Source organism: Thamnophis sirtalis, unplaced genomic scaffold (assembly GCF_051295495.1).
Source record: "Thamnophis sirtalis isolate CommonGarterSnake01/CBP01778 unplaced genomic scaffold, rThaSir2_p1.2 scaffold_15, whole genome shotgun sequence".
Taxonomy (NCBI): domain Eukaryota; kingdom Metazoa; phylum Chordata; class Lepidosauria; order Squamata; family Natricidae; genus Thamnophis; species Thamnophis sirtalis.
In genome coordinates, this window is record NW_028261395.1 from 46,514,057 (window position 1) to 46,534,685 (window position 20,629).

The 20,629-nt window shown below is 48.0% G+C and overlaps 1 protein-coding gene across 1 annotated transcript in view; it reads right to left on the bottom strand.

The window, feature by feature from the left end:
* Positions 1-20,629, bottom strand: part of CAMTA1 (calmodulin binding transcription activator 1) — a gene marked incomplete in the record, with an annotated part of 220,140 nt that overhangs the window by 129,089 nt on the left and 70,422 nt on the right. Inside the window, 1 exon segment of the mRNA XM_087702256.1 lies at positions 8,858-8,993. Coding sequence (XP_087558382.1) covers positions 8,858-8,993 — 136 coding nt within the window.

Sequence of the window (20,629 nt, forward strand, 5' to 3'; positions counted from 1 at the left end):
CTAAGCAAAACGTTTGCTAAGTGGATTTTGTCCCGTCTCACGGCCTTTCTCGCCTCCATTGTTAAGTGAATCCCTGTGGTTGAGTTAGCCGCACGGTCGTTAAGCGGTGCTCCCCGCTGACCTGGCTTGTCAGAAGATAACATAGCAACTGACTCGCATCTATGACGGTCCCCTTTTGCAACCACAAGGATTCACTTAACAACCGTGGGACTAACTTCGCAGCGACAGGGATCCCACCTTAACAACCGTGGCAAGGGAAGGTCTCGAAACTCACTGAACAAACGTCTCACTTAGCGACGGGCTCCGTTGCGGTCGTAAGTCGAGGACCGCCTGCAAAACTACCCAAGTCCACCCACATCTTCCCGTCGTATTCAAAAAGGCGCTGAAACATCTTGAGACGGGCATTAAAAGGAATTAAAAGGAGCCAGGAGAGAGAGAGATAGTTACGCAAAAATAAATTGAAGCTGCTTCCTGAAATATTATGCAAGATTAACACTTTTTAGGGGGGAGGTCTTTTTTTTTTTAAATTATTCGGGGGGAGCCCCTCCCCAGATGTTTCCTCTCCACTGCCTGGTCCTTCGGGTGACATGCAGAAGAACAAACATTGAATAAACGTTGGGGAGGAAAAGAGGACGAGGGTTGCAAATTTGCAGAATTGTTACTGCAGCAAAATGCGATGTGGGGAGGGGGGGGATTTCTCCCTTTTTGCTGCTTATGGCTGCAGAAAGAATGAATGCCTCGTAATGCAAGGCTTCCCCCGGTTTTCATCCTGCCCTCGAAGCAGTAAATCAATTTTTGAGGATCTCATGGAGAGAAAGGCCGCCTTCCACACGTACGATCAAATTGGAGCCCCCCCCCCAAAAAAAATTCCCCTTGCAAAGCAGGAGTGGCTAAGTGGAGGGGGGGTCTTGGCTTTTTATCAGTCAAATTTCACGTCTTCGACCCCCCCTAAAGTTTATTCATTCAGCTCTGGGTCTCCGTCTTGAGCAGGGGATTTTTGGGGGGGGAGGGGGGGTGTTTGGACTAGATAACCTCCAAGGCCATTCGGTTATTCTGTCATCCCAGATCAATTAACCGGCGGAACAGCTGGCCACCAGAGGTTGTGGCGGCTTCATCGCTGGAGGCTTTTAAGAAGAGACAGCCACTGGTCTGGAATGGGCTAGGGTCTCCTGCTTGAGCAGGGGTTTTTAGTGATTTAGTCTGGGGTCCCAGGCTTGAGCAGGGGGTCAGACTAGAAGACCTCCAAGGTCCCTTCCAGCTCTATTCTGATTGATTGAATGAATGCTTGAAATGGTCTAGGGTCTCCTGCTTGAGCAGGGGGTTGGACTAGAAGACCTCCAAGGTCCCTTCCAGCTCTATCCTGATTGACCCATTGATTGAAATGGTCTCCTGATTGAGCAGGGGGTTGGACTAGAAGACCTCCAAGGTCCCTTCCAGCTGTATTCTGATTGATTGATTGATTTGATTGGATTGGATTGATTGATTGATTGAAGACCTCTAAGATCCCTTCCAGCTCTATTCTGATTGATTGAAATGATCTAGGTTCTCCTGCTTGAGCAGGGGGTCAGTCTAGAAGACCTCCAAGGACCCTTCCAGCTCTATTCTTTGATTGATTGATTGAAATGGCCTAAGTGTCTCCTCCTAGAGCAGCGGGTTGGACTAGATGACCTCCAAGGTCCCTTCCAACTCTGTTGTTTTCTTTTAAACAGAGCTCTGGCAAGGCTTTTTATCAACCCTATAACATTATTTCTTTTTCTTTGTCTGGTTTTGTTTTGTTTTTTAAAACCAAGGATCTGCTGGGGAGAGTCAGGATACCCATCTCGGTTTTTTTCTGTTAGAATTCGCTCGCAACCTGTTTCCCGGAGCCATCAAAAATGGAGCGAACTCTTCCCTTCTCGGTGGATTTATACTGTCTCTCCCCCCCCCCTACGTGTCAAGTATCCCCATCTGTTCCTTGGCCATAAACCTGGAGAGGCATCTCTCAGAGGACCAACCTGGGCTTAAGATATTACCATTCAGAATCAGAGGATAATAGGAGAACAGAGCTGGAAGGGACCTCGGAGGTCTTCTAGTCCGACCCCCTGCTCAGTCAGGAGACCCTAGGCCATTCCAGACAAAGGGCTGTCCGATCTATTCCTGAAAACCCTCCAGTGTGGGAGCACTCACAACTTCTGGAGGCAAGGAGTTCCCCTGCGTAATTGTTCTCTCTGTTGGAAAGAAGAGAGAATAACGGAGTTGGAAGGGACCTCGGAGGTCTTCTAGCCCAACCCTTCCTGCTCAGGCAGGAAGCCCCATGCTCCCATCTTGTTCCTGCCTTTGGGAGAAAGAGGCCACAGATCTCTGTTGAGCAGTGGGGTTGGACTAAAAGACCTCCAAGGTTCCGTCATCTATTCTAACTTTAACAGAGTTTGAGGGGACCTTGGAGGTCATCTAGTCCAACCCCCCGGGGCCCAAGCAGGAGACCCTACACTGTTTCTGACAGCGGGCAGTCCAGTCTCTTCCTGAAAACCTCCAGGGATGAAGCTCCCACAACATCTGAATAATAGAATAATAACAGATTAACAGAGTTGGAAGGGACCTTGGAGGTCATCTAGTCCAACCCCTCTCCTCCCAAGCAGGAGACCCTCCACCATTTCTGACAGAGGGCAGTCCAGTCTCTTCTTGAAAGCCTCCAGGGACGAAGCTCCCACCACTTCTGAATAATAACAGAATAACAGAGACAGAAGGGACCTGGAGGTCATCTAGCTCAACCCCCTGTCCAAGCAGGAGACCCTACACCATTTCTGACAGAGGGCAGTCCAGACTCTTCTTGAAAGCCTCCAGGGATGAAGCTCCCACAACGTCTGAATAACAGAATAATAACAGACTAACAGAGTTGAAAGGGACCTTAGAGGTCATCTAGCTCAACCCCCTGTCCAAGCAGGAGACCCTACACCGTTTATGACAGAGGGCAGTCCAGTCTCTTCTTCAAAGCCTCCAGGGACGAAGCTCCCACCACTTCTGAATAATAACAGAATAACAGAGACAGAAGGGACCTGGAGGTCATCTAGCTCAACCCCCTGTCCAAGCAGGAGGAGACCCTACACCGTTTCTGACAGAGGGCAGTCCAGTCTCTTCCTGAAAACCTCCAGGGATGGAGCTCCCACAACGTCTGAATAACAGAATAATAACATACTAACAGTCGGAAGGGACCTTGGAGGTCATCTAGCTCAACCCCTCTCCTCCCAAGCATAAGACCCTACAACATTTCTGACAAATGGCAGTCCAGACTCTTCTTGAAAGCCTCCAGGGATGAAGCTCCCTCAATGTCTGAATAATAACAGAATAACAGAGTCGGAAGGGACCTTGGAGGTCATCTAGCTCAACCCCCTACCCAAGGAGGAGGAGACCCTACACCGTTTCTGACAGAGGGCAGTCCAGACTCTTCTTGAAAACCTCCAGGGACGAAGCTCCCACAACTTCTAAATAATAACAGACTAACAGAGACAGAAGGTACCTGGAGGTCATCTAGCTCAACCCTCTGTCCTGGGATGAAGCTCCCACAACATCTGGTGGCAACTTTCCCTTCACTTATGACGGTTCAAAGTTACAACAGCACAACTAAAAAAAGAAAGAAACCGAGGACCAATTTCCCAGTTTCGCTCTCTCGAGCATTCCCTGGGATCCCAGGATCAGAGATTCAGATGCTTGGGCAACTGGCATGCACTTACGACGGCGGCAGCGTTTCCCCTGGGGTCACATGACCCCCTTTTGCGACCTTCTGGGCGACCCAGATTCACTTAACCACCGGGTGAACTGACTAAACAACAGCAGTGATTCACTCAACAACACAGCCGCGGCAAGAAACGTCGTAACGTAAAGGCAAAACCAGAAATGTCTCACTTAACAACAGAAGTACTGGGCTCCGTTGTGGTCATAAGTTGAGGACTGCAGCCAATGTTTGCCGGGGTGAATTTTTTAACCCACCATTCTGTCTGTCGCCACTGAGGTGGCAGCTCAGTGGCTGAGACGCTGAGCTTGTCAATCAGAAATGTCGGCCGTTCGGCGGTTCGAATCCCCAGCACCGCATAACGGAGTGAGCCCCCGTGACTCGTCCCATCTGCCAACCTAGCAGTTCGAAAGCACGTGAAAAATGCAAGTGGAAAAATAGGAACCACCTTTGGTGGGAAGGGAACAACATTCGATGCGGCTTTGGGAGTTGAGTCATGCCGGCCACATGACCACGGAGACGTCTTCGGACAGCGCTGGCTCTTCGACTTTGAAATGAAGATGACCATTTAGACATTTAGACATTTATTAAGATTTATAGGCCGCCCTTCTCCCTGAGGGGACTCAGGGCGGCTTACAATCACGGGGACCAGCGCCCCCTACAGTCGGGAACGACTAGCTTGCATGTGCAAAGGGAATTTTTACCTTTCCTTGCTCTGCCTGTCGGTGAATTATTTTTTTAAAATGAATAATGTTTTTGGGGTGTGTTTTTTCCCCCCCTTTCCTCCCGTTCCTCACTTTCTCTTCCACGCGAAGAAGAAAAAGATGGATAGGTCTTCCTCTGCATTCTCCCCCTACCCAAAACAACACAGAGGGGCCTACTGGCATTCAAAGGATATAATTCTTGGATATTTATAGAATTTTTACTCTCCTGGAAAAAATAAAAAAGGAAAAAGAAAGGAAAGGAAACCCATTAACTAAACCAACCAGCTGTAAATTCTGCCCCCCCCCCGAAAGAATCCAAGGGTGTTTTTAATTTTAATTTTATTTTTTTTAGCCTTCTCCCTTCTACCTCTATTTATTAGTCGCAATTTGTTTTTTTTTAATTATGGCAAATTGATTATGAACGCGTCACCAGGGATGTTGACTAATTAGAATTTCAAGCAGGGGATGATGGATCGGGAGAAGTGTTAAAAAACGGCATTCTGGTAGGTCTGGGGGACGCTTCCACCACCCCCCCCAAAAAAAAACACATCACCCCTTTTTTTCTGCAATGCGCCCCTTTCAAAGGTTGAGAGATGTTCTCAAAGGCCGCGGCTGCCCTTCCCAGAGATCTGAAAGATGCAACCACATCAAAAATACCCCGTATATATGTGGATTATAAGTTATGAAAATGGAAAATAAAAAATGAAATTAAAAAATACCCCGTTTTCCCCCCCAAAATAAGACCTCCCCAATGGGGCTTATGCGCTAAAACAAGCCCTCCCTGAAAATATTGCGACACAGAAGCGGCCACAAGGGGATCACACTCGACGCCTCCTGCACCCCCAAAATAATAAGACACCCCCACAAAAAAATAAGGCCAAGCGCTTATTTTGGGGGGGTTAAAAGAACATAAGACCCTGTTTTATTCTTGGGGAAACAGAGTAGTGTTTTTTTTTTTCTTTGGCTGGCCTGGTGTGAACTCAGCTCCGAAAAAATGTCTTCGGCATGGCCGGAGCATAATTCGCACTTTGTTCCTTCTAAAGCTTGTGAATCACCTTTCTGCAATCACACAAACACACACACACAGACACAGACACGCAGGGAGGGAGGCACAATCTAATAGCCGCAATTGCACTCCGTGTTCCCAATCATGTACCAGGCATGGCCTGCGCAAGGATCCTTGCACCGTTAATCCTTGTGCTATTAATTAGCTTAATTGCACCTCCCGGTTTTCAACCCCCACCCCCACCCCTCCCGGCCTCTACCCCCCCACCCCACCCTGCTGCAACCCCCACCCCACATTCAAAGCCACGAAGGCCCGTACAGCTGCACCGTCTGGGTAACCAGGTGAATTGTCTAAATGGCTTGAAGGGTAGGGCAGGAGCAGAATTTTTTTTCTCCCCTGTCATTTTGACCGGAGGGAGGGGGGGCATAATAAAAACCCCTCTTAAGAAAGCTGCAAATAAGGGACTGTGGGGTTTGTGTTATTTTTTTTTAATCTTTTTTTGCAGGTGTTTCATGCCACAGGTTCACTCTTTTCCGTATTTTGGAGTAGGATAGAATAACAGAGTTGGAAGGGACCTTGGAGGTCTTCTAGTCTAACCCCCTGCTCAAGCAGGAGATACTATATCAATCAATCAATCAGAATAGAGTTGGAAGGGACCTTGGAGGTCTTCTACTCCAACCCCATGCCCAATCAGGAGACCCTAGACCATTTCAATCAATCAATCAATCAGAATAGAGTTGGAAGGGACCTTGGAGGTCTTCTAGTCCAACTCCATGTTCAAGCAGGAGACCATGGATCATTTCAATCAATCAATCAATCAATCAATCAGAATAGAGATGGAAGGGACCTCATAGGTCTTCTAGTCCAACCCCTGATCAAGCAGGAGACCATAGACCATTTCAATCAATCAATCAATCAAAATAGAGTTGGAAGGGACCTTGGAGGTCTTCTAGTCCAACCCCATGCCCAATCCGGAGATCCTAGACCATTTCAATCAATCAATCAGAATAGAGTTAGAAGGGACCTTGGAGGTTTTCTAGTCTAACCCCCTGCTCAAGCAGGAGATACTATATCAATCAATCAATCAGAATAGAGATGAACCTTGGAGGTCTTCTAGTCCAACTCCATGCTCAAGCAGGAGACCCTAGACCATTTCAATCAATCAGAATACAGCTGGAAGGGACCTCGGAGGTCTTCTAGTCCAACCCCCTGCTCAAGCAGAAGGCCCTCTATCATTTCAACCCATCAGAATAGAATTTTTAATATGTACATTCATAGTCTTCCTTCCTCTGATTTCTACCTCTTATCTCCAACCCGTCATAAAATCTATTCCATATCAAGTACAATTCCGTGTCTTATCTTTTATTTTTAAAGTTAGTCTATCCATTTCGGCACAATGTAAAAATTTTTTGAATGACTTCCGCATCTGACAGGGTGTTCTCATTTTTCTAGTATTTTGCAAATATAATCCATGCTGCTTTCAGTAAGTGAGAAACTAAGTATGTGGTCCCTTTATCGTAACCCTCCGGTATTTTATTATTATTATTATTATTTTTATTAGACAGGTTTTTTTCCCATTTTTAAAAACATAGATAACCTTCTGGTATTATTCCCAAGCAATATACTTCTGGTTTCAAACCTCTATTCTGCTTAATTATCTTTTCCACCCAGCTACATATATTCTCCCAAAGTTTTTCTTGCTTTGATACACGTCCACCACATGTGACAGTAAGTACCAGGAGTTCTGGACTGCATTTCCAGCATTTGGTAGATAAATTACTAAACCTTTTTTTTTGCCAAAGGGGGAAGGGTAGATGCCACCTGTAAAACATTTAATAAAGATTTTCTTTAACTGGTCCGGCACCAAATCTCGTTCTTTAACCGGCCCAGGAGTTTGCGTCTTAGTGTGAGACACATTATCAACACAACACAGAGAACAACACCTGCGGACCTATAGGGTTTTTACGCTTCCCTTTTTGTGTGTGTGTGTGTTTGTCGGTTTAAGGGGTCTTTTCAATTTTTTTTATATGGTGAAACCCACGCAGCTGAAAAAGAGAGAGAGACGAGATCAATCAAAACCGAGGGTCGGTGTCCCCTGCTAAGGAGGACTCGTACGCAGCAAATAAAATAAAATATATATTTTTTTTACCATACATGCACCCCCCCGCAGGCCAAAACCGTTTGTTGTTTTTTTTGTCTTTTTAAAGTGTTCTTGCTATTCCTCAGATGTCACTTAAATCCCACAGCACCGGGGGGGGGGGGGGGGGGACACTGAATCTGGTTTGTTTGTGACTTTTCCCGGCCTGGATATAATCATTGGCAAGGACGATGGGAAAAATAAAAAAACCCTTCCATCGTTGCAATTACTATTGTTGTTATTTTTACCACTCCTCTCTGCTAAGCAAAAGAGTTTTCAAACGAAAGTTCAAAGTCGCATAACGCAGGGGACAGAAATCCACCCGAAGCAGAAGGGAGAAAAGACAGAGCCAAGAGAGATCAACTGATAGATCAGCCAAAAAAAAACAGACACACACACACAAACCACATTTCCATATTTTGGACCCTGTAGCTCCGCCAACGACAGAAGCCAATAAACAAAACCAGAGAATCTCCCCCCAATCTCATGCGGAGATAAAGGTCATTCCTTCCCACCAGGATACAAAGCAATTATCAGAAGAAGACGGTCAGGAAAAACCATGGGAAGTCACAAGGAGAAGATCCTTCTTCTCAAAGGATCAGGGGAACCTGGAGAACCAAGGAAAACCAAGGGAAGCCATAAGGAGAAGGTCCTTCTACTCAAAGGATCAGAGGAACCTGGAGAAGACAATCAGGAAAACCAAGGGAAGTCACAAGGAAAAGGTCCTTCTACTCAAAGGATCAGGAGAACCTGGAGAACCAAGGAAAACCAAGGGAAGCCATAAGGAGAAGGTCCTTCTTCTCAAAGGATCAGAGGGACCAGGAGAAGACAGGAAAACCATGGGAAGTCACAAGGAGAAGGTCCTTCTACTCAAAGGTTCAGGAGAACCTGGAGAACCAAGGAAAACCAAGGGAAGCCATAAGGAGAAGGTCCTTCTTCTCAAAGGATCAGAGGGACCAGGAGAAGACAGGAAAACCAAGGGAAGTCACAAGGAGAAGGTCCTTCTACTCAAAGGATCAGGAGAACCTGGAGAACCAAGGAAAACCAAGGGAAGCCATAAGGAGAAGGTCCTTCTACTCAAAGGATCAGGGGAACCTGGAGAACCAAGGAAAACCAAGGGAAGCCACAAGGAGAAGGTCCTTCTACTCAAAGGATCAGGGGGACCTGGAGAAGACAGTCAAGAAAACCAAGGATAGGGACGATGTTTGAGGACCTTCCCCCATGCCACAAGGAAGGTCAAAGCCGGGCTTAGAAGCCACGCACCAAAAGTTCTGAAGATGTTTTCAAGCCAAGCCACCTACCTCCACGCCTTGGACCTTCAGCTTCATGTGGTCTTCCCTGGTGGTCTTCCCATCTTTCCGTTTCTTCCAGCAATATCCATCTTTGCGGTATTTCACCTTCTTCCTGTTGTAGAGGATCATAGAGCCATTTTGGGGCCTGCGAGACAAAAAAGAGGAGGGCGAGGTTACTAGGGGGCTGCAAGGTGGGATTAAGAGAAGGACAGAGTTGGGTGGGTGCCTTGGAGGTCTTCTAGTCCAGCCCCCTGCTCAAGCAGGAGATTCTAGACCACTTCAATCAATACATCAATCAATTAATCAGAGTAGAGCTGGAAGGGACCTTGGAGGTCTTCTAGTCCAACCCCCAGCTCAAGCAGGAGACCCTAGACCATTTCGATTAATCAATCAATCAGAATAGAGCTGGAAGGGACCTTGGAAGTCTTCTAGCCCAGCCCCCTACTCAAGGAGACCCTAGATCATTTCAATCAATCAATCAATCAATCAATCAATCAATTACAGCTGGAAGGGACCTTGGAGGTCTTCTAGTCCAACCCTCTGCTGAAGATAGGAGACCCTAGACCACATCAATCAATCAATCCATCAGAACAGAGCTGGAAGGGACCTTGGAGGTCTTCTAGTCCAGCCCCCTGCTCAAGCAGGAGATTCTAGACCACTTCAATCAATACATCAATCAATTAATCAGAATAGAGCTGGAAGGGACCCTGGAGGTCTTCTAGTCCAGCCCCCTGCTCAAGCAGGAGATCCTAGACCATTTCAATCTACCAATCAGAATAGAGCAGGAAGGGACCTTGGAGGTCTTCTAGTCGAACCCCCTGCTGAAGATAGGAGACCCTAGACCACATCAATCAATCAATCCATCAGAACAGAGCTGGAAGGGACCTTGGAGGTCTTCTAGTCCAACCCTCTGCTCAAGCAGGAGATTCTAGACCACTTCAATCAATACATCAATCAATTAATCAGAATAGAGCTGGAAGGGACCCTGGAGGTCTTCTAGTCCAGCCCCCTGCTCGAGCAGGGGACCCTGGACCATGTCAGACAAAAAGGCCTGCCCCATTTCTTCTTAGCCCCAAAGACTATCCGCCCAGAGTCCCAACAACCCATCATGGAGTTGACCCACCAACCTTCAGAAATTCTGCCTTCCTTTGGAAAGGAGTAACAGGAGGACAACAGATATTGCCAAGATTTCATCTCCTGGTTTTGGTGGCGCAAAACATCACTCATAAGCTTTGTGTCCAATGGATAAAAGGCTTGGTTGAAGCCTCATACAGACAGGGCTTCGCTCCCAGGCCACCTGCTTTTTCCCAGGACTTCTGAGAACGTGCAAAGAGCAGATGACTTCCTGTTGGTCACAGAAGCTTCCGGAGCTCCAGCTGCACAGCATGTCCAGATAACGCAAGACCAGCCCACATCCCATCTCTATGGTATAGAGAGTCCCCTCTGCAACCATCTAGGGAAGCTTCTCCGTGGTTTAGAACACGACCTTTCCAATTCCATGACCTTTTAAGGCTGGTGGACTTCAACTCCCAGAATCCCTCAGCAGCCAGCAGCCAAACTTTGGAGGGCCTCCCCCCCCCACAGTTTAAAGTAAACTTACCTAACTATGCAGAACCCCTTGTTGACATCTTCCTTCAGCTAATTACGAAGAGCTCCTAATTATAGCAATAGCAATAGCAGTAGACTTATATACCGCTTCATAGGCCTTTCAGGCCTCTCTAAGCGGTTTACAGAGAGTCAGCATATTGCCCCCAACAATCTGGGTCCTCATTTTACCCACCTCGGAAGGATGGAAGGCTGAGTCAACCCTGAGCCGGTGAGATTTGAACCGCTGAACTGCTGATCTAGCAGTAGCCTGCAGTGCTGCATTTAACCACTGCGCCACCTTGGCTCAGTGCTCCTAATTCATTTTTGTAAACTTTTTATTTTGTCTGTACAAAATTCACATCTTTGCAACACGTTTTTTACATATCCTTTGTGATTCTTTTATCTATGCAAATAAATCTTTTATAACTATAGCTTTATATATATATGTGCATTTGTATTATTTCACTCTATATATAATATTCTACATATCCTATGTATAACAGTCTTTACTACATTTGAGTCGCTTGGATAATATATTTATTTGCTACAGTCTATCTCGTATTTCTATCTTTCAATCGTTTTCCAGTTTTGTAGTTGCTTTTTTAATTTGCTGATGTTTCTTCCTTTATTTTTTGCTTTCCCTGCTTCCCCCCCACCCCCCTTTCCTCTAGCCAATTATACAATAAATCCCATACGGAGTAATATTCAGATTCTTCTTCTTTCTCTTTTCGTTCTTCCGTGAGCCTATCATCATCTCTGCACATTGCAATATTTTTTTCCCCATTACATTTTCTTCTGTTGGTGTATAATTATTTTTCCCAGTTTTGTGCAAATGTAATTAATGCGTTTTTCTATAGGGCTTGCCAAAATTTTAACTTTGCCCGCTGCAATCCATTTCGGTGAAATGAGGGAGGGGCCAGGCCGGGCCCCTCCCACCCTCCTCCAAACTCTTCCTTTTGCAACCCAGAAAAACTTTTTCCCTTGGAGAGAGAGAGAGAGAGAGAGAGAGAGAAAGGGGAGAGAGAGAGAAAGAGAGAGAGAGAAAGGGAGAGAGAGAAAGAGAGAGAAAGAGAGGGAGAGAGAAAGGGAGAGAGAGAGAAAGAGATAGAGAGGGAGAGAGAAAGGGAGAGAGAACGAGAGAGAGAAACAGAGAAAGAGAGAGAAAGAGAGGGAGAGAGAAAGGGAGAGAGAGAGAGAGAGAGAGAGAGAAGAGGCTAATTACTCAGAGGATTAGTAATAGTCTAGTCCTTGGTCTTGTAATGAAGGCGTCAGGCTAGAAGTGCGGGTGGGGGTGGGGGTTAGAGTTAGGGGGAGCAGTGAGTTCTCATCTCATTTTAGCCACAAACACTGGCTGGGTGACTTTGGGCCAATCACCGGGAATTCTACTCCTGCCATAGGCATGAAAATTGGCTGAGGGACCTTGGAGGTCTTCTAGTCCAACCCTCAGCTCGAGCAGGAGTCCCTGAACCACTCCAGACAAACGGCCGTCCTGCCTCTTCTTGAAACCCTCTAGTGATGCATCGCCCACAACCTCTGGTGGCCAGCTGTTCCCCTGGTTCATTGTCCTGACTGTGTCAGGAAATTTCTCCTTGGTTCTAAGTTGCTTCTCTCCTTGATTAGTTTCCATCCGTTGCTTCTCATCCTGCCTTTGGATGCTTTGGAGAATAGGTGGACCCCTCCCCTCTTCTTTGCCCCCCCCTCAAATATTGGAAGATGCTATCGTATCACTGCTAGTCCTTCTCTACATTAGACAGTTTGATAACAACAAGAAGATAGTTATTTCCTTCCTTCCTTTCCTTCCTTCCCCTTTCCTTCCCTCCCTCCCTCTCCTTCCTCCTTCTCTCCTTCATTCATCCATTCTCTCCTTTTCTTTCCTTCCTTCCTCCCCCTTTCCTTCCTTCTTCCTTTCTCCTTCTCTCCCTCCTTCTCTCTCCGTCCCTCCCTCCATTCTTGCCTTGCTCCTCCTTCCTTCCTTCATTCTCTCCTTTTCCTTCCTTCCTTCCTTCCTCCCCCTTTCCTTCCTTCTTCCTTTCTCCTTCTCTCCCTCCTTCTCTCTCCGTCCCTCCCTCCATTCTTGCCTCGCTCCTCCTTCCTTCCTTCATTCTCTCCTTTTCCTTCCTTCCTTCCTCCCCCTTTCCTTTCTCCTTCCTTCCCCTTTCCTTCCCTCTTTTCCTCTCTCCTTCATTCTTTCATCTTCCTTCATTCTTTCCTTTCTGCCTTCCTTCCCCTTTCCTTCCCTCCCTCCCTCTCCTTCCTCCTTCTCTCCTTCATTCATCCATTCTCTCCTTTTCCTTCCTTCCTTCCTTCCTCCCCCTTTCCTTCCTTCTTCCTTTCTCCTTCTCTCCCTCCTTCTCTCTCCTTCCCTCCCTCCATTCTTGCCTCGCTCCTCCTTCCTTCCTTCATTCTCTCCTTTTCCTTCCTTCCTTCCTCCCCCTTTCCTTTCTCCTTCCTTCCCCTTTCCTTCCCTCTTTTCCTCCCTCCTTCATTCTTTCATCTTCCTTCATTCTTTCCTTTCTGCCTTCCTTCCCCTTTCCTTCCCTCCCTTCCTCTCCTTCCTCCTTCTCTCCTTCATTCATCCATTCTCTCCTTTTCCTTCCTTCCTTCCTTCCTCCCCCTTTCCTTCCTTCTTCCTTTCTCCTTCTCTCCCTCCTTCTCTCTCCTTCCCTCCCTCCATTCTTGCCTCGCTCCTCCTTCCTTCCTTCATTCTCTCCTTTTCCTTCCTTCCTTCCTCCCCCTTTCCTTTCTCCTTCCTTCCCCTTTCCTTCCCTCTTTTCCTCCCTCCTTCATTCTTTCATCTTCCTTCATTCTTTCCTTTCTGCCTTCCTTCCCCTTTCCTTCCCTCCCTTCCTCTCCTTCCTCCTTCTCTCCTTCATTCATCCATTCTCTCCTTTTCTTTCCTTCCTTCCTCCCCCTTTCCTTCCTTCTTCCTTTCTCCTTCTCTCCCTCCTTCTCTCTCCTTCCCTCCCTCCCTTCCTGCCTCGCTCCTCCTTCCTTCATTCGTTCTCTCCTTTTCCTTCCTCGTCCTGCCTTCGGGTGCTTTGGAGGTGGAACCCCCTCCCCTCTGCTAGTTACTACTAGTGAGCCAGGTGCCACCTCTACCACACCTGTGCATTAGCCTCCAGCCCCCTCATCCTCTTCGTTCCTCTTCTCTGTGCTCTTTCCAGAGTCTCCACTTTTTTACATCGTGGCGACCGAAACTGGCATGCAATTTTCCCAGCGCCCTCTTGCCCAGGCCTTACAAAGCGGTACGAACACTTCGCGTTGACCTCGAGGCTCTCCCTCCGTCGATGCGGGATAAACTCTCGATTTTGCATCCTTGCACGCAAGACTTAAATGTGGCTCGGAGTATTTTCCTCTCGGAAATGCACTTTTGGGCACCGCCAAGGGAAGATGCTGCGCGAGAATTTCTCCAATAAGCCGCTGTCACTATTCCAGTGTTTCTCAACCTTGGCCACTTGAAGATGTCCGGATTTCAACTCCCAGAATTCCCCAGCCAGCGAATGCTGGCTGGGGAATTCTGGGAGTTGAAGTCCGGACATCTTCAAGTGGCCAAGGTTGAGAAACACTGTCCTAGACACTGAATTGTTTATACGCGAATGCTGGCAGGGGAATTCTGGGAGTTGAAGTCCGGACATCTTCAAGTTGCCAAGGTTGAGAAACACTGCAGTATTCATTTGAAACTGGGGAGGGGGAGATGGACCTCCCCCCTCCTTCTCTGACCCCTTCCACTCTCCTTCTGACGGCTTTACCCTTACCGAGAAATTGATATCAAATATTTGTGCCATGTTTAGAAGAATATGGAAGTGTGCGCAGGGGGAGGGGGCAACCTTTTCCAGGTTCTCCCCCCCCCCCCACACCTTTAAATTCGCTCCGAAGCTGTTGATGCTCCATCCTCCCAACAGCAGCCATGAAGATGGTTACAAAAATTTATAGAAATACATTAGTCACAGTAATTTGGCTGAGGAGCACCAAGAACCGAAAGAAATACAACAACATTAGCAGTGGTTGGAGCCATAAACAACTTTGGGGAAGGGGAAAGCTGGAGTTGGCAGATTTTTGAACCCGTAAATCTTTTCCCAGGATCGGGAAGAGAAGGAGAGGAAGATTTGGGGGGGGGAGGGGGGGAGCCAAGGATCTCCCCCCCCCTCACTCTCTCCCCGTTTTTCTCTCTCTCTTCCCATCCTTGAGTCCCGGCGCCGCGAAAGGAAGACAGCCGCGGCCCAAATATTAAATTGCACATTTCCAATGCAAGAGTTTGCTCCCTCTACAGCTTTTGCAACATGGAGGATCTTCCTTCCTTTTTTCCACAGAGAAAAAGGGTTGGGGGGTGTCCAAAACGTCCCCCCCCACCAATCTCTGAAATGTGGATTTGAGGCCCTTTGATAATTGGGGTGATTTTTTTCCTTGCTGCTGTTTGGCGGTGTGTTAATGTGTGGTGTTTCCCCCACGGGAAGAGTTGATCAGGTGTGGACTTCAGTTCCCAGAATTCCTACCGTCGGCAGGCATGCAAGGCCTTCGCTTCCCAGAATTCCCCAGGCAAGCACGGAAGGACTTCAGTTCCCAGAATTCCCCAGCTGGCACACAGGGCGGCTTGGTAAAGGAGGATGGGGAGAAGGGGCTGCCCCTATTGGTGGGCTTACCTGCAGGAGGGAAGCCCTCCACCAATCACTCCCTGGAGGGTGGGCGGGGGAAGCAGTGAGTTTTGACCAATGGTGAGAGTGGTGGGCTTAGCCATGGCTCCTTCCTTCCTTCCTTCTTCCCTCCCTCCCTCCCATTTCCTTCCTTCCCTTCCTTCCATCCTCCATCTCTCCCTCCCTCTCTTCCTTTCCTTTGTTTCCTTTCCTCCTTCAGTTCCTTCCTTTCTTCCCCCTCCCTCCCTTCCATTTCATTCCTTCCCTCCCCCATTTCATTTATTTCCTCCCTCCCCTTCCTCCTTCCTTCCTTCCTTCCTTCCATCTTCCCTCTCTCCCTTCCTTTCCTTCTTTCTTTCCTCCCTCCCTCCCTTCCATTTCCTTCCTTCCCTCCCCCTTCCTTTCATTTATTTCTTCCCTTCCCTTCCTTCTTCCCTCCCTTCCATCCTCCCTCTCTCCCTCCCTCTCTTCCTTCCTTTGTTTCCTTCCTTCCTTCAGTTCCTTCCTTTCTTCCTCCTTCCCTCCTTTCCATTTCATTCCTTCCCTCCCCATTTCATTTATTTCCTCCCTCCCTTCCCTCTTCCTTCCTTCCTTCCTCCCTTCCATCTTCCCTCTCTCCCTTCCTTTCCTTCTTTCTTTGTTTCCTTCCTTCCTTTAGTTCCTCCCTCCTTCCCTCCCTCCCATTTCCTTCCTTCCCTCCCCCCTTCCTTTCATTTATTTCCTTCCGTTCTCTTCCTTCTTCCTTCCTTCCTCCCTCCCTTCCATTTCCTTCCTTCCCTCCCCCATCCACCCTTCCTTCCTTTCCTTTATTCCATTCTTTCTTTCTTCCCTCCCTCCCTTTCCTCCTTCCCTTCCTCCTCTCCCTTCCTTTCCTTCCTTCTTCCTTTCTTCAGTTCTTCCTTCCTCCCTCTCCCCCTTCAATTTCCTTCCGTCCTTCCCTCCCCCATCCACCCTTCCTTCCTTTCCTCTATTCCATTCTTTCTTTCTTCCCTCCATCCCTTTCCTCCTTCCTCCCTCCCTCCCTCCTCCTCTCCCTTCCTTTCCTTCCTTTCTTCAGTTCTTCCTTCCTCCCTCTCTCCCATTTCCCTCCTTCCCTCCCCCCTTCCTTCATTTCCTTCTTTTCTTTCTTCTTCCCTCCCTTCTTTTCTTCTTTTCTTTCTGGAATTTATACCTTGCCCAGGGGACTGGAGGGTAGTGAAACTTATTCAACCTCCAACCTAGGACTAAGGAGAAATTTCCTAACAGTGAGAACAATTAATTGGTGGAACAGACATTGTGGCGGCTTCATCACTGAAGGCTTTCAAGAAGAATCTGGATAGCCACCTGTCTATAATGGCCCAGGGTCTCCTGCTTGAGCAGGGGGTTGGACTAGAGGACCTCCAAGGCCCCTTCCAACTGCGCTATTCTGTATCTCTTTAAGGGTCTCCTGCTTGAGCAGGGGGTTGGACTAGAGGACCTCCAAGGCCCCTTCCAACTGCGCTATTCTGTATCTCTTTAAGGGTCTCCTGCTTGAGCAGGGGGTTGGACTAGAGGACCTCCAAGGCCCCTTCCAACTGTGTTGTTCTGAGTTTTGACATTGTGAATAATATGATGACCTGGCAAGAGTCAAGACGCTTAGTAGGGTGACATGATAGCAGTCTTCCAGGAGTTGAGGGGCTGCCCCAAAGAAGAGGGAGTCAAGCTATTCTCCAAAGACCCACAAAGAAGGGGAAGAAGCAATGGATGGAAACTAATCAAGGAGAGAAGGAACCTGGAACGAAGGAGAAACTTCCTAACAGTGAGGACAATTAATCAGTGGAACAACTTGCCACCAGAAGTTCTGGGTGATCCAACACTGGAGGTTTTTAAGAAAAAACTGGACAGCCAAATTGGTCAGGGGTCTCCTACTTGAGCAGGGGGTTGGACTAGAAGACCTCCCGGGTCCCTTCCTGCTCTGTTATTCTGTTCTCTTCCCAAATCGAGCTTTTGAATCTCTCCAAATCATTCTATGATTTAAAAAAAAAACAGCCAGGTTATCAGATTTGATCCTGTGGCTGGTCAGTTCTCCCCCTCCCCCCTCTCAAATCTCTCCGATAGGCCATATTTCCTGATTTATCCGTTATCAAATAATAGCGCGTCCCCCGTTGAGACATCCTTAAACGTGATTATGTTGAATTCTTTCTCTTTCGCAGTGCAGGAGCCTTTGGAAACGGCTCCCTTGCCTCCTCGCCTGCCCGATTTGAGGCCTGGGGAGAGAGACGGAAACGAGGATTTCGGAGGTGATGCATTTTTCCTGCCCTGGGCAGGGATGAAATATAAGAGGCCCCCTCTATCTCCCCTCCTCAATTCATCACCCCGGCTGTCAAGCGGAATCAAACCCCACAAGGGAACGCGCTGGGGAAGGCTGGCCCTGTCCGACGGGCACGGGAGAGCTCAAAAGAGGGAACGGGAAGCCTATCGTGGGAACGATGGGACTGTGTTACGAGAGAGAGAGAGGGTACGTTTTGACCCCCTAAAGGGCTCTTCTGCTTGAGCAGGGGGTTGGACTAGATGACCTCCGAGGTCCCTTCCAGCCCTAGGATTCTATATTCTGCTTCGGGGGTCTCCAAACTTGACCAAATGCTAAGCCTTGTGAGCTTCAACTCCCAGAATTCCTCAGTCTGGAATGATAAAGGGGCTCTTCTGCTTGAGCAGGGGGTTGGGCTAGATGACCTCCAAGGTCCCTTCCAGCCCTAGGATTCTATATTCTGCTTCGGGGGTCTCCAAACTTGACAAAATGCTAAGCCTTGTGAGCTTCAACTCCCAGAATTCCTCACTCTAGAATGATAAAGGGGGGGTCTTCTGCTCGAGCAGGGGGTTGGGCTAGATGACCTCCAAGGTCCCTTCCAGCCCTAGGATTCTATATTCTGCTTCAGGGGTCTCCAAACCTGACAAAATGCTAAGCCTTGTGAGCTTCAACTCCCAGAATTCCTCACTCTGGAATGATAAAGGGGGTCTTCTGCTCGAGCAGGGGGTTGGTCTAGATGACCTCCACGGTCCCTTCCAGCCCTAGGATTCTATATTCTGCTGCAGGGGTCTCCAAACTTGACAAAATGCTAAGCCTTGTGAGCCTCAACTCCCAGAATTCCTCAGTCTGGAATGATAAAGGGGGTCTTTTGCTCGAGCAGGGGGTTGGGCTAGATGACCTCCGAGGTCCCTTCCAGTGCTGTTCTACGTCGGGGTCCTCAACGTAGTACGACCACAACAGAGACCAAAAGTTTCCACCTCTGAGCAAGGCCATTGTTTAGTGAACTTCAGTGTCCTATTTTATGACCTTCTTTCCTCGGCCGTTAAGCGAATCGCTGCGGTCGTGGTCACCCGGTTGTTAAGCGAATCGGGCTTCCCCATCGACTTGGCTCGTCGGAAAGCCTCAAAAGGGGACTTACGTCGTCAATACGAGTCAGTTTGCGGCGGTCATAAGCGTGGGGAAAAATAATCCCAAATTATTCCCCCTGCCCAGTGCTGTTGTTAACTTCGGACGGTTACTAACCGAAACGGTCGTATGTCGAGAAATACCTTTTAAATGGCTTGATTTGGAAGTGGGGGGTTGCTCTGAGAAATATTTTATTTTAGGCTGAATTCCATGTTTCTCCGTGTCCTCTTCAAACTCCACGTTTCCCCCCCACCCTCCTTTTGCCGAAATGGAGCAAACACACTCATATATAACACCCAGGGTTGAGCGGAGATGTTCCCTCGACTATTTTTGCACTCCTCTCCCGCGTTTCTTGGGTCAGGAGATAATTCTCTTGGAGTGCAAAAGGGGCACATTTAATGGAGAAGGTTCAGGAGCCAAGTCCATTGTCCCGAGCCGGCGTTGTAACCCCTGAGTTGCTATGAGGGAGGGAATACTCCGCAGAGGAATAAATGAGGAGAGATTGCCTCTTAAAAATAGCCCTAAAATTCATCCTCACTCCGTTCTCCTGTACAGATATAGTCTTCCGCTTAACAACGGCTTGTTCAGTAACCGTTTCGAAGTTGCACGGGCTTTTAAAAAAAAGGGGGGGGACTTTTTCACACTTAGGCATCAGGTGTAACGGGCCTCCCAATTTGGCAAGGAGGACATGCGGTTTGAAGAAAGAGACAAGAAAAAAAGGGAATTCATCCTAAAATAAAATATTTCTCAGAGCAAGAACAAAAAAAACAAAAAACAAAAAATCAAGCCATTTAAAAGGTAGTTCTCGACGTACGACCATTTCGTTTAGTAACCGTCCGAAGTTACAACAGCACTGGTCAAGGGAATGATTTGGGATTATTTTTTTCCCACACTAACTGACTCGTATTGACGAGGTAAATCCCCTTTTGCGCTTTCCGATGAGCAAAGAGAAAGGGACTCGGAAGGGACCCTCCCTAGTTTCTCAAGCTGTAGCATCCCCGTGGTCAAAAACTCAGACGCTTGGAAGCTGACTCAGATTTACGACGGCCGCAGCATCCTGGGGTCAGGTCATCCCCTTTTCCGACTTTCCTGGCAGAGCCTTCCTGGGTCCTGGCTCCCATGGGATGATGACAACCTTGTGGTAATGACCTTGGGAGATGAACCGAAAAGGTTCTTCAAAGGAATGAGCAGATAAGAGGCAGCCTAGCCCAGATCTGCCTAATGGGTGAAGAAAGAAACCCTCCCTAGTTTCTCAGGCTGTAAAAGAGACGGTGGGAGAATTGTACTTTCAGAACTTACAAGGTTCTTGCAGTAAGCGGGAAAGACTTGGGAGGCTAGGAAAAAAAGACACAGATAAGAGTCAGCTGAGCCCTCAGCTGTATAATGGGTGGAGAAAGAGACTCGAAAAGGACCCTCCCTAATTTCTCAGGCTGTAAAGGAGACGGTGGGAGAATTGTAATTTCAGACTTGCATGATTCTTGGAAGGCTGGGTGAGAAGGACCTTGGGAGATGAGACAGGGAGACACAGCTAAGAGAACAGACAGATAAGAGATTCCATAACCTGCCCCTGGATATTGGAGGGGGTAGGAAGCTCAGAAAGGACCCTCCCTAGTTTCTCAGGCTGAGACTTGCAAGGTTCTTGCAGTAAGCAAGTAAGCAGGAGACCAGGAAAAGAGACCCAGCCAAGGCAAGGGTCAGATAACAGTCAGCTGAGCCCGCAGTTGCATACTGCGTGGAGATAGAGACTTGGAAGGGACACCCTCTCTAGTTTCTCAGCCTGTAAAGGAGATGGGGGGGGGGAGATTTGTTCTTTCAGACTTCCAAGGTCCTTGTAGTCGTGAGATGAAGCAGAGAAACTGTCAAGAGAAGGGTCAGATAAGAGACAGCTGACCCCACAGCTGCACAATGGGCATGGCAAGAACCTCAGAAGGGACCCTCCCTAGTTTCTCAGCCTGTAAAGGAGAGAGGAGAGGACTGTACTTTCAAACTTGTAAGGTTCTTGTGGTAGTGTGTGTAGGAAAGAGCTTTGGAGACAGGGAAAAGAGATCCAGCCAAGGGGAAGGGTCAGATAAGAGACCGCATAGTCCAGAGCTAGATAATGCAGAGGGCAAGAAGCTCAGAAGGGACCCTCCCTAGTTTCTCAGCCTGTAAAGGAGACCATGGGAGAATTGT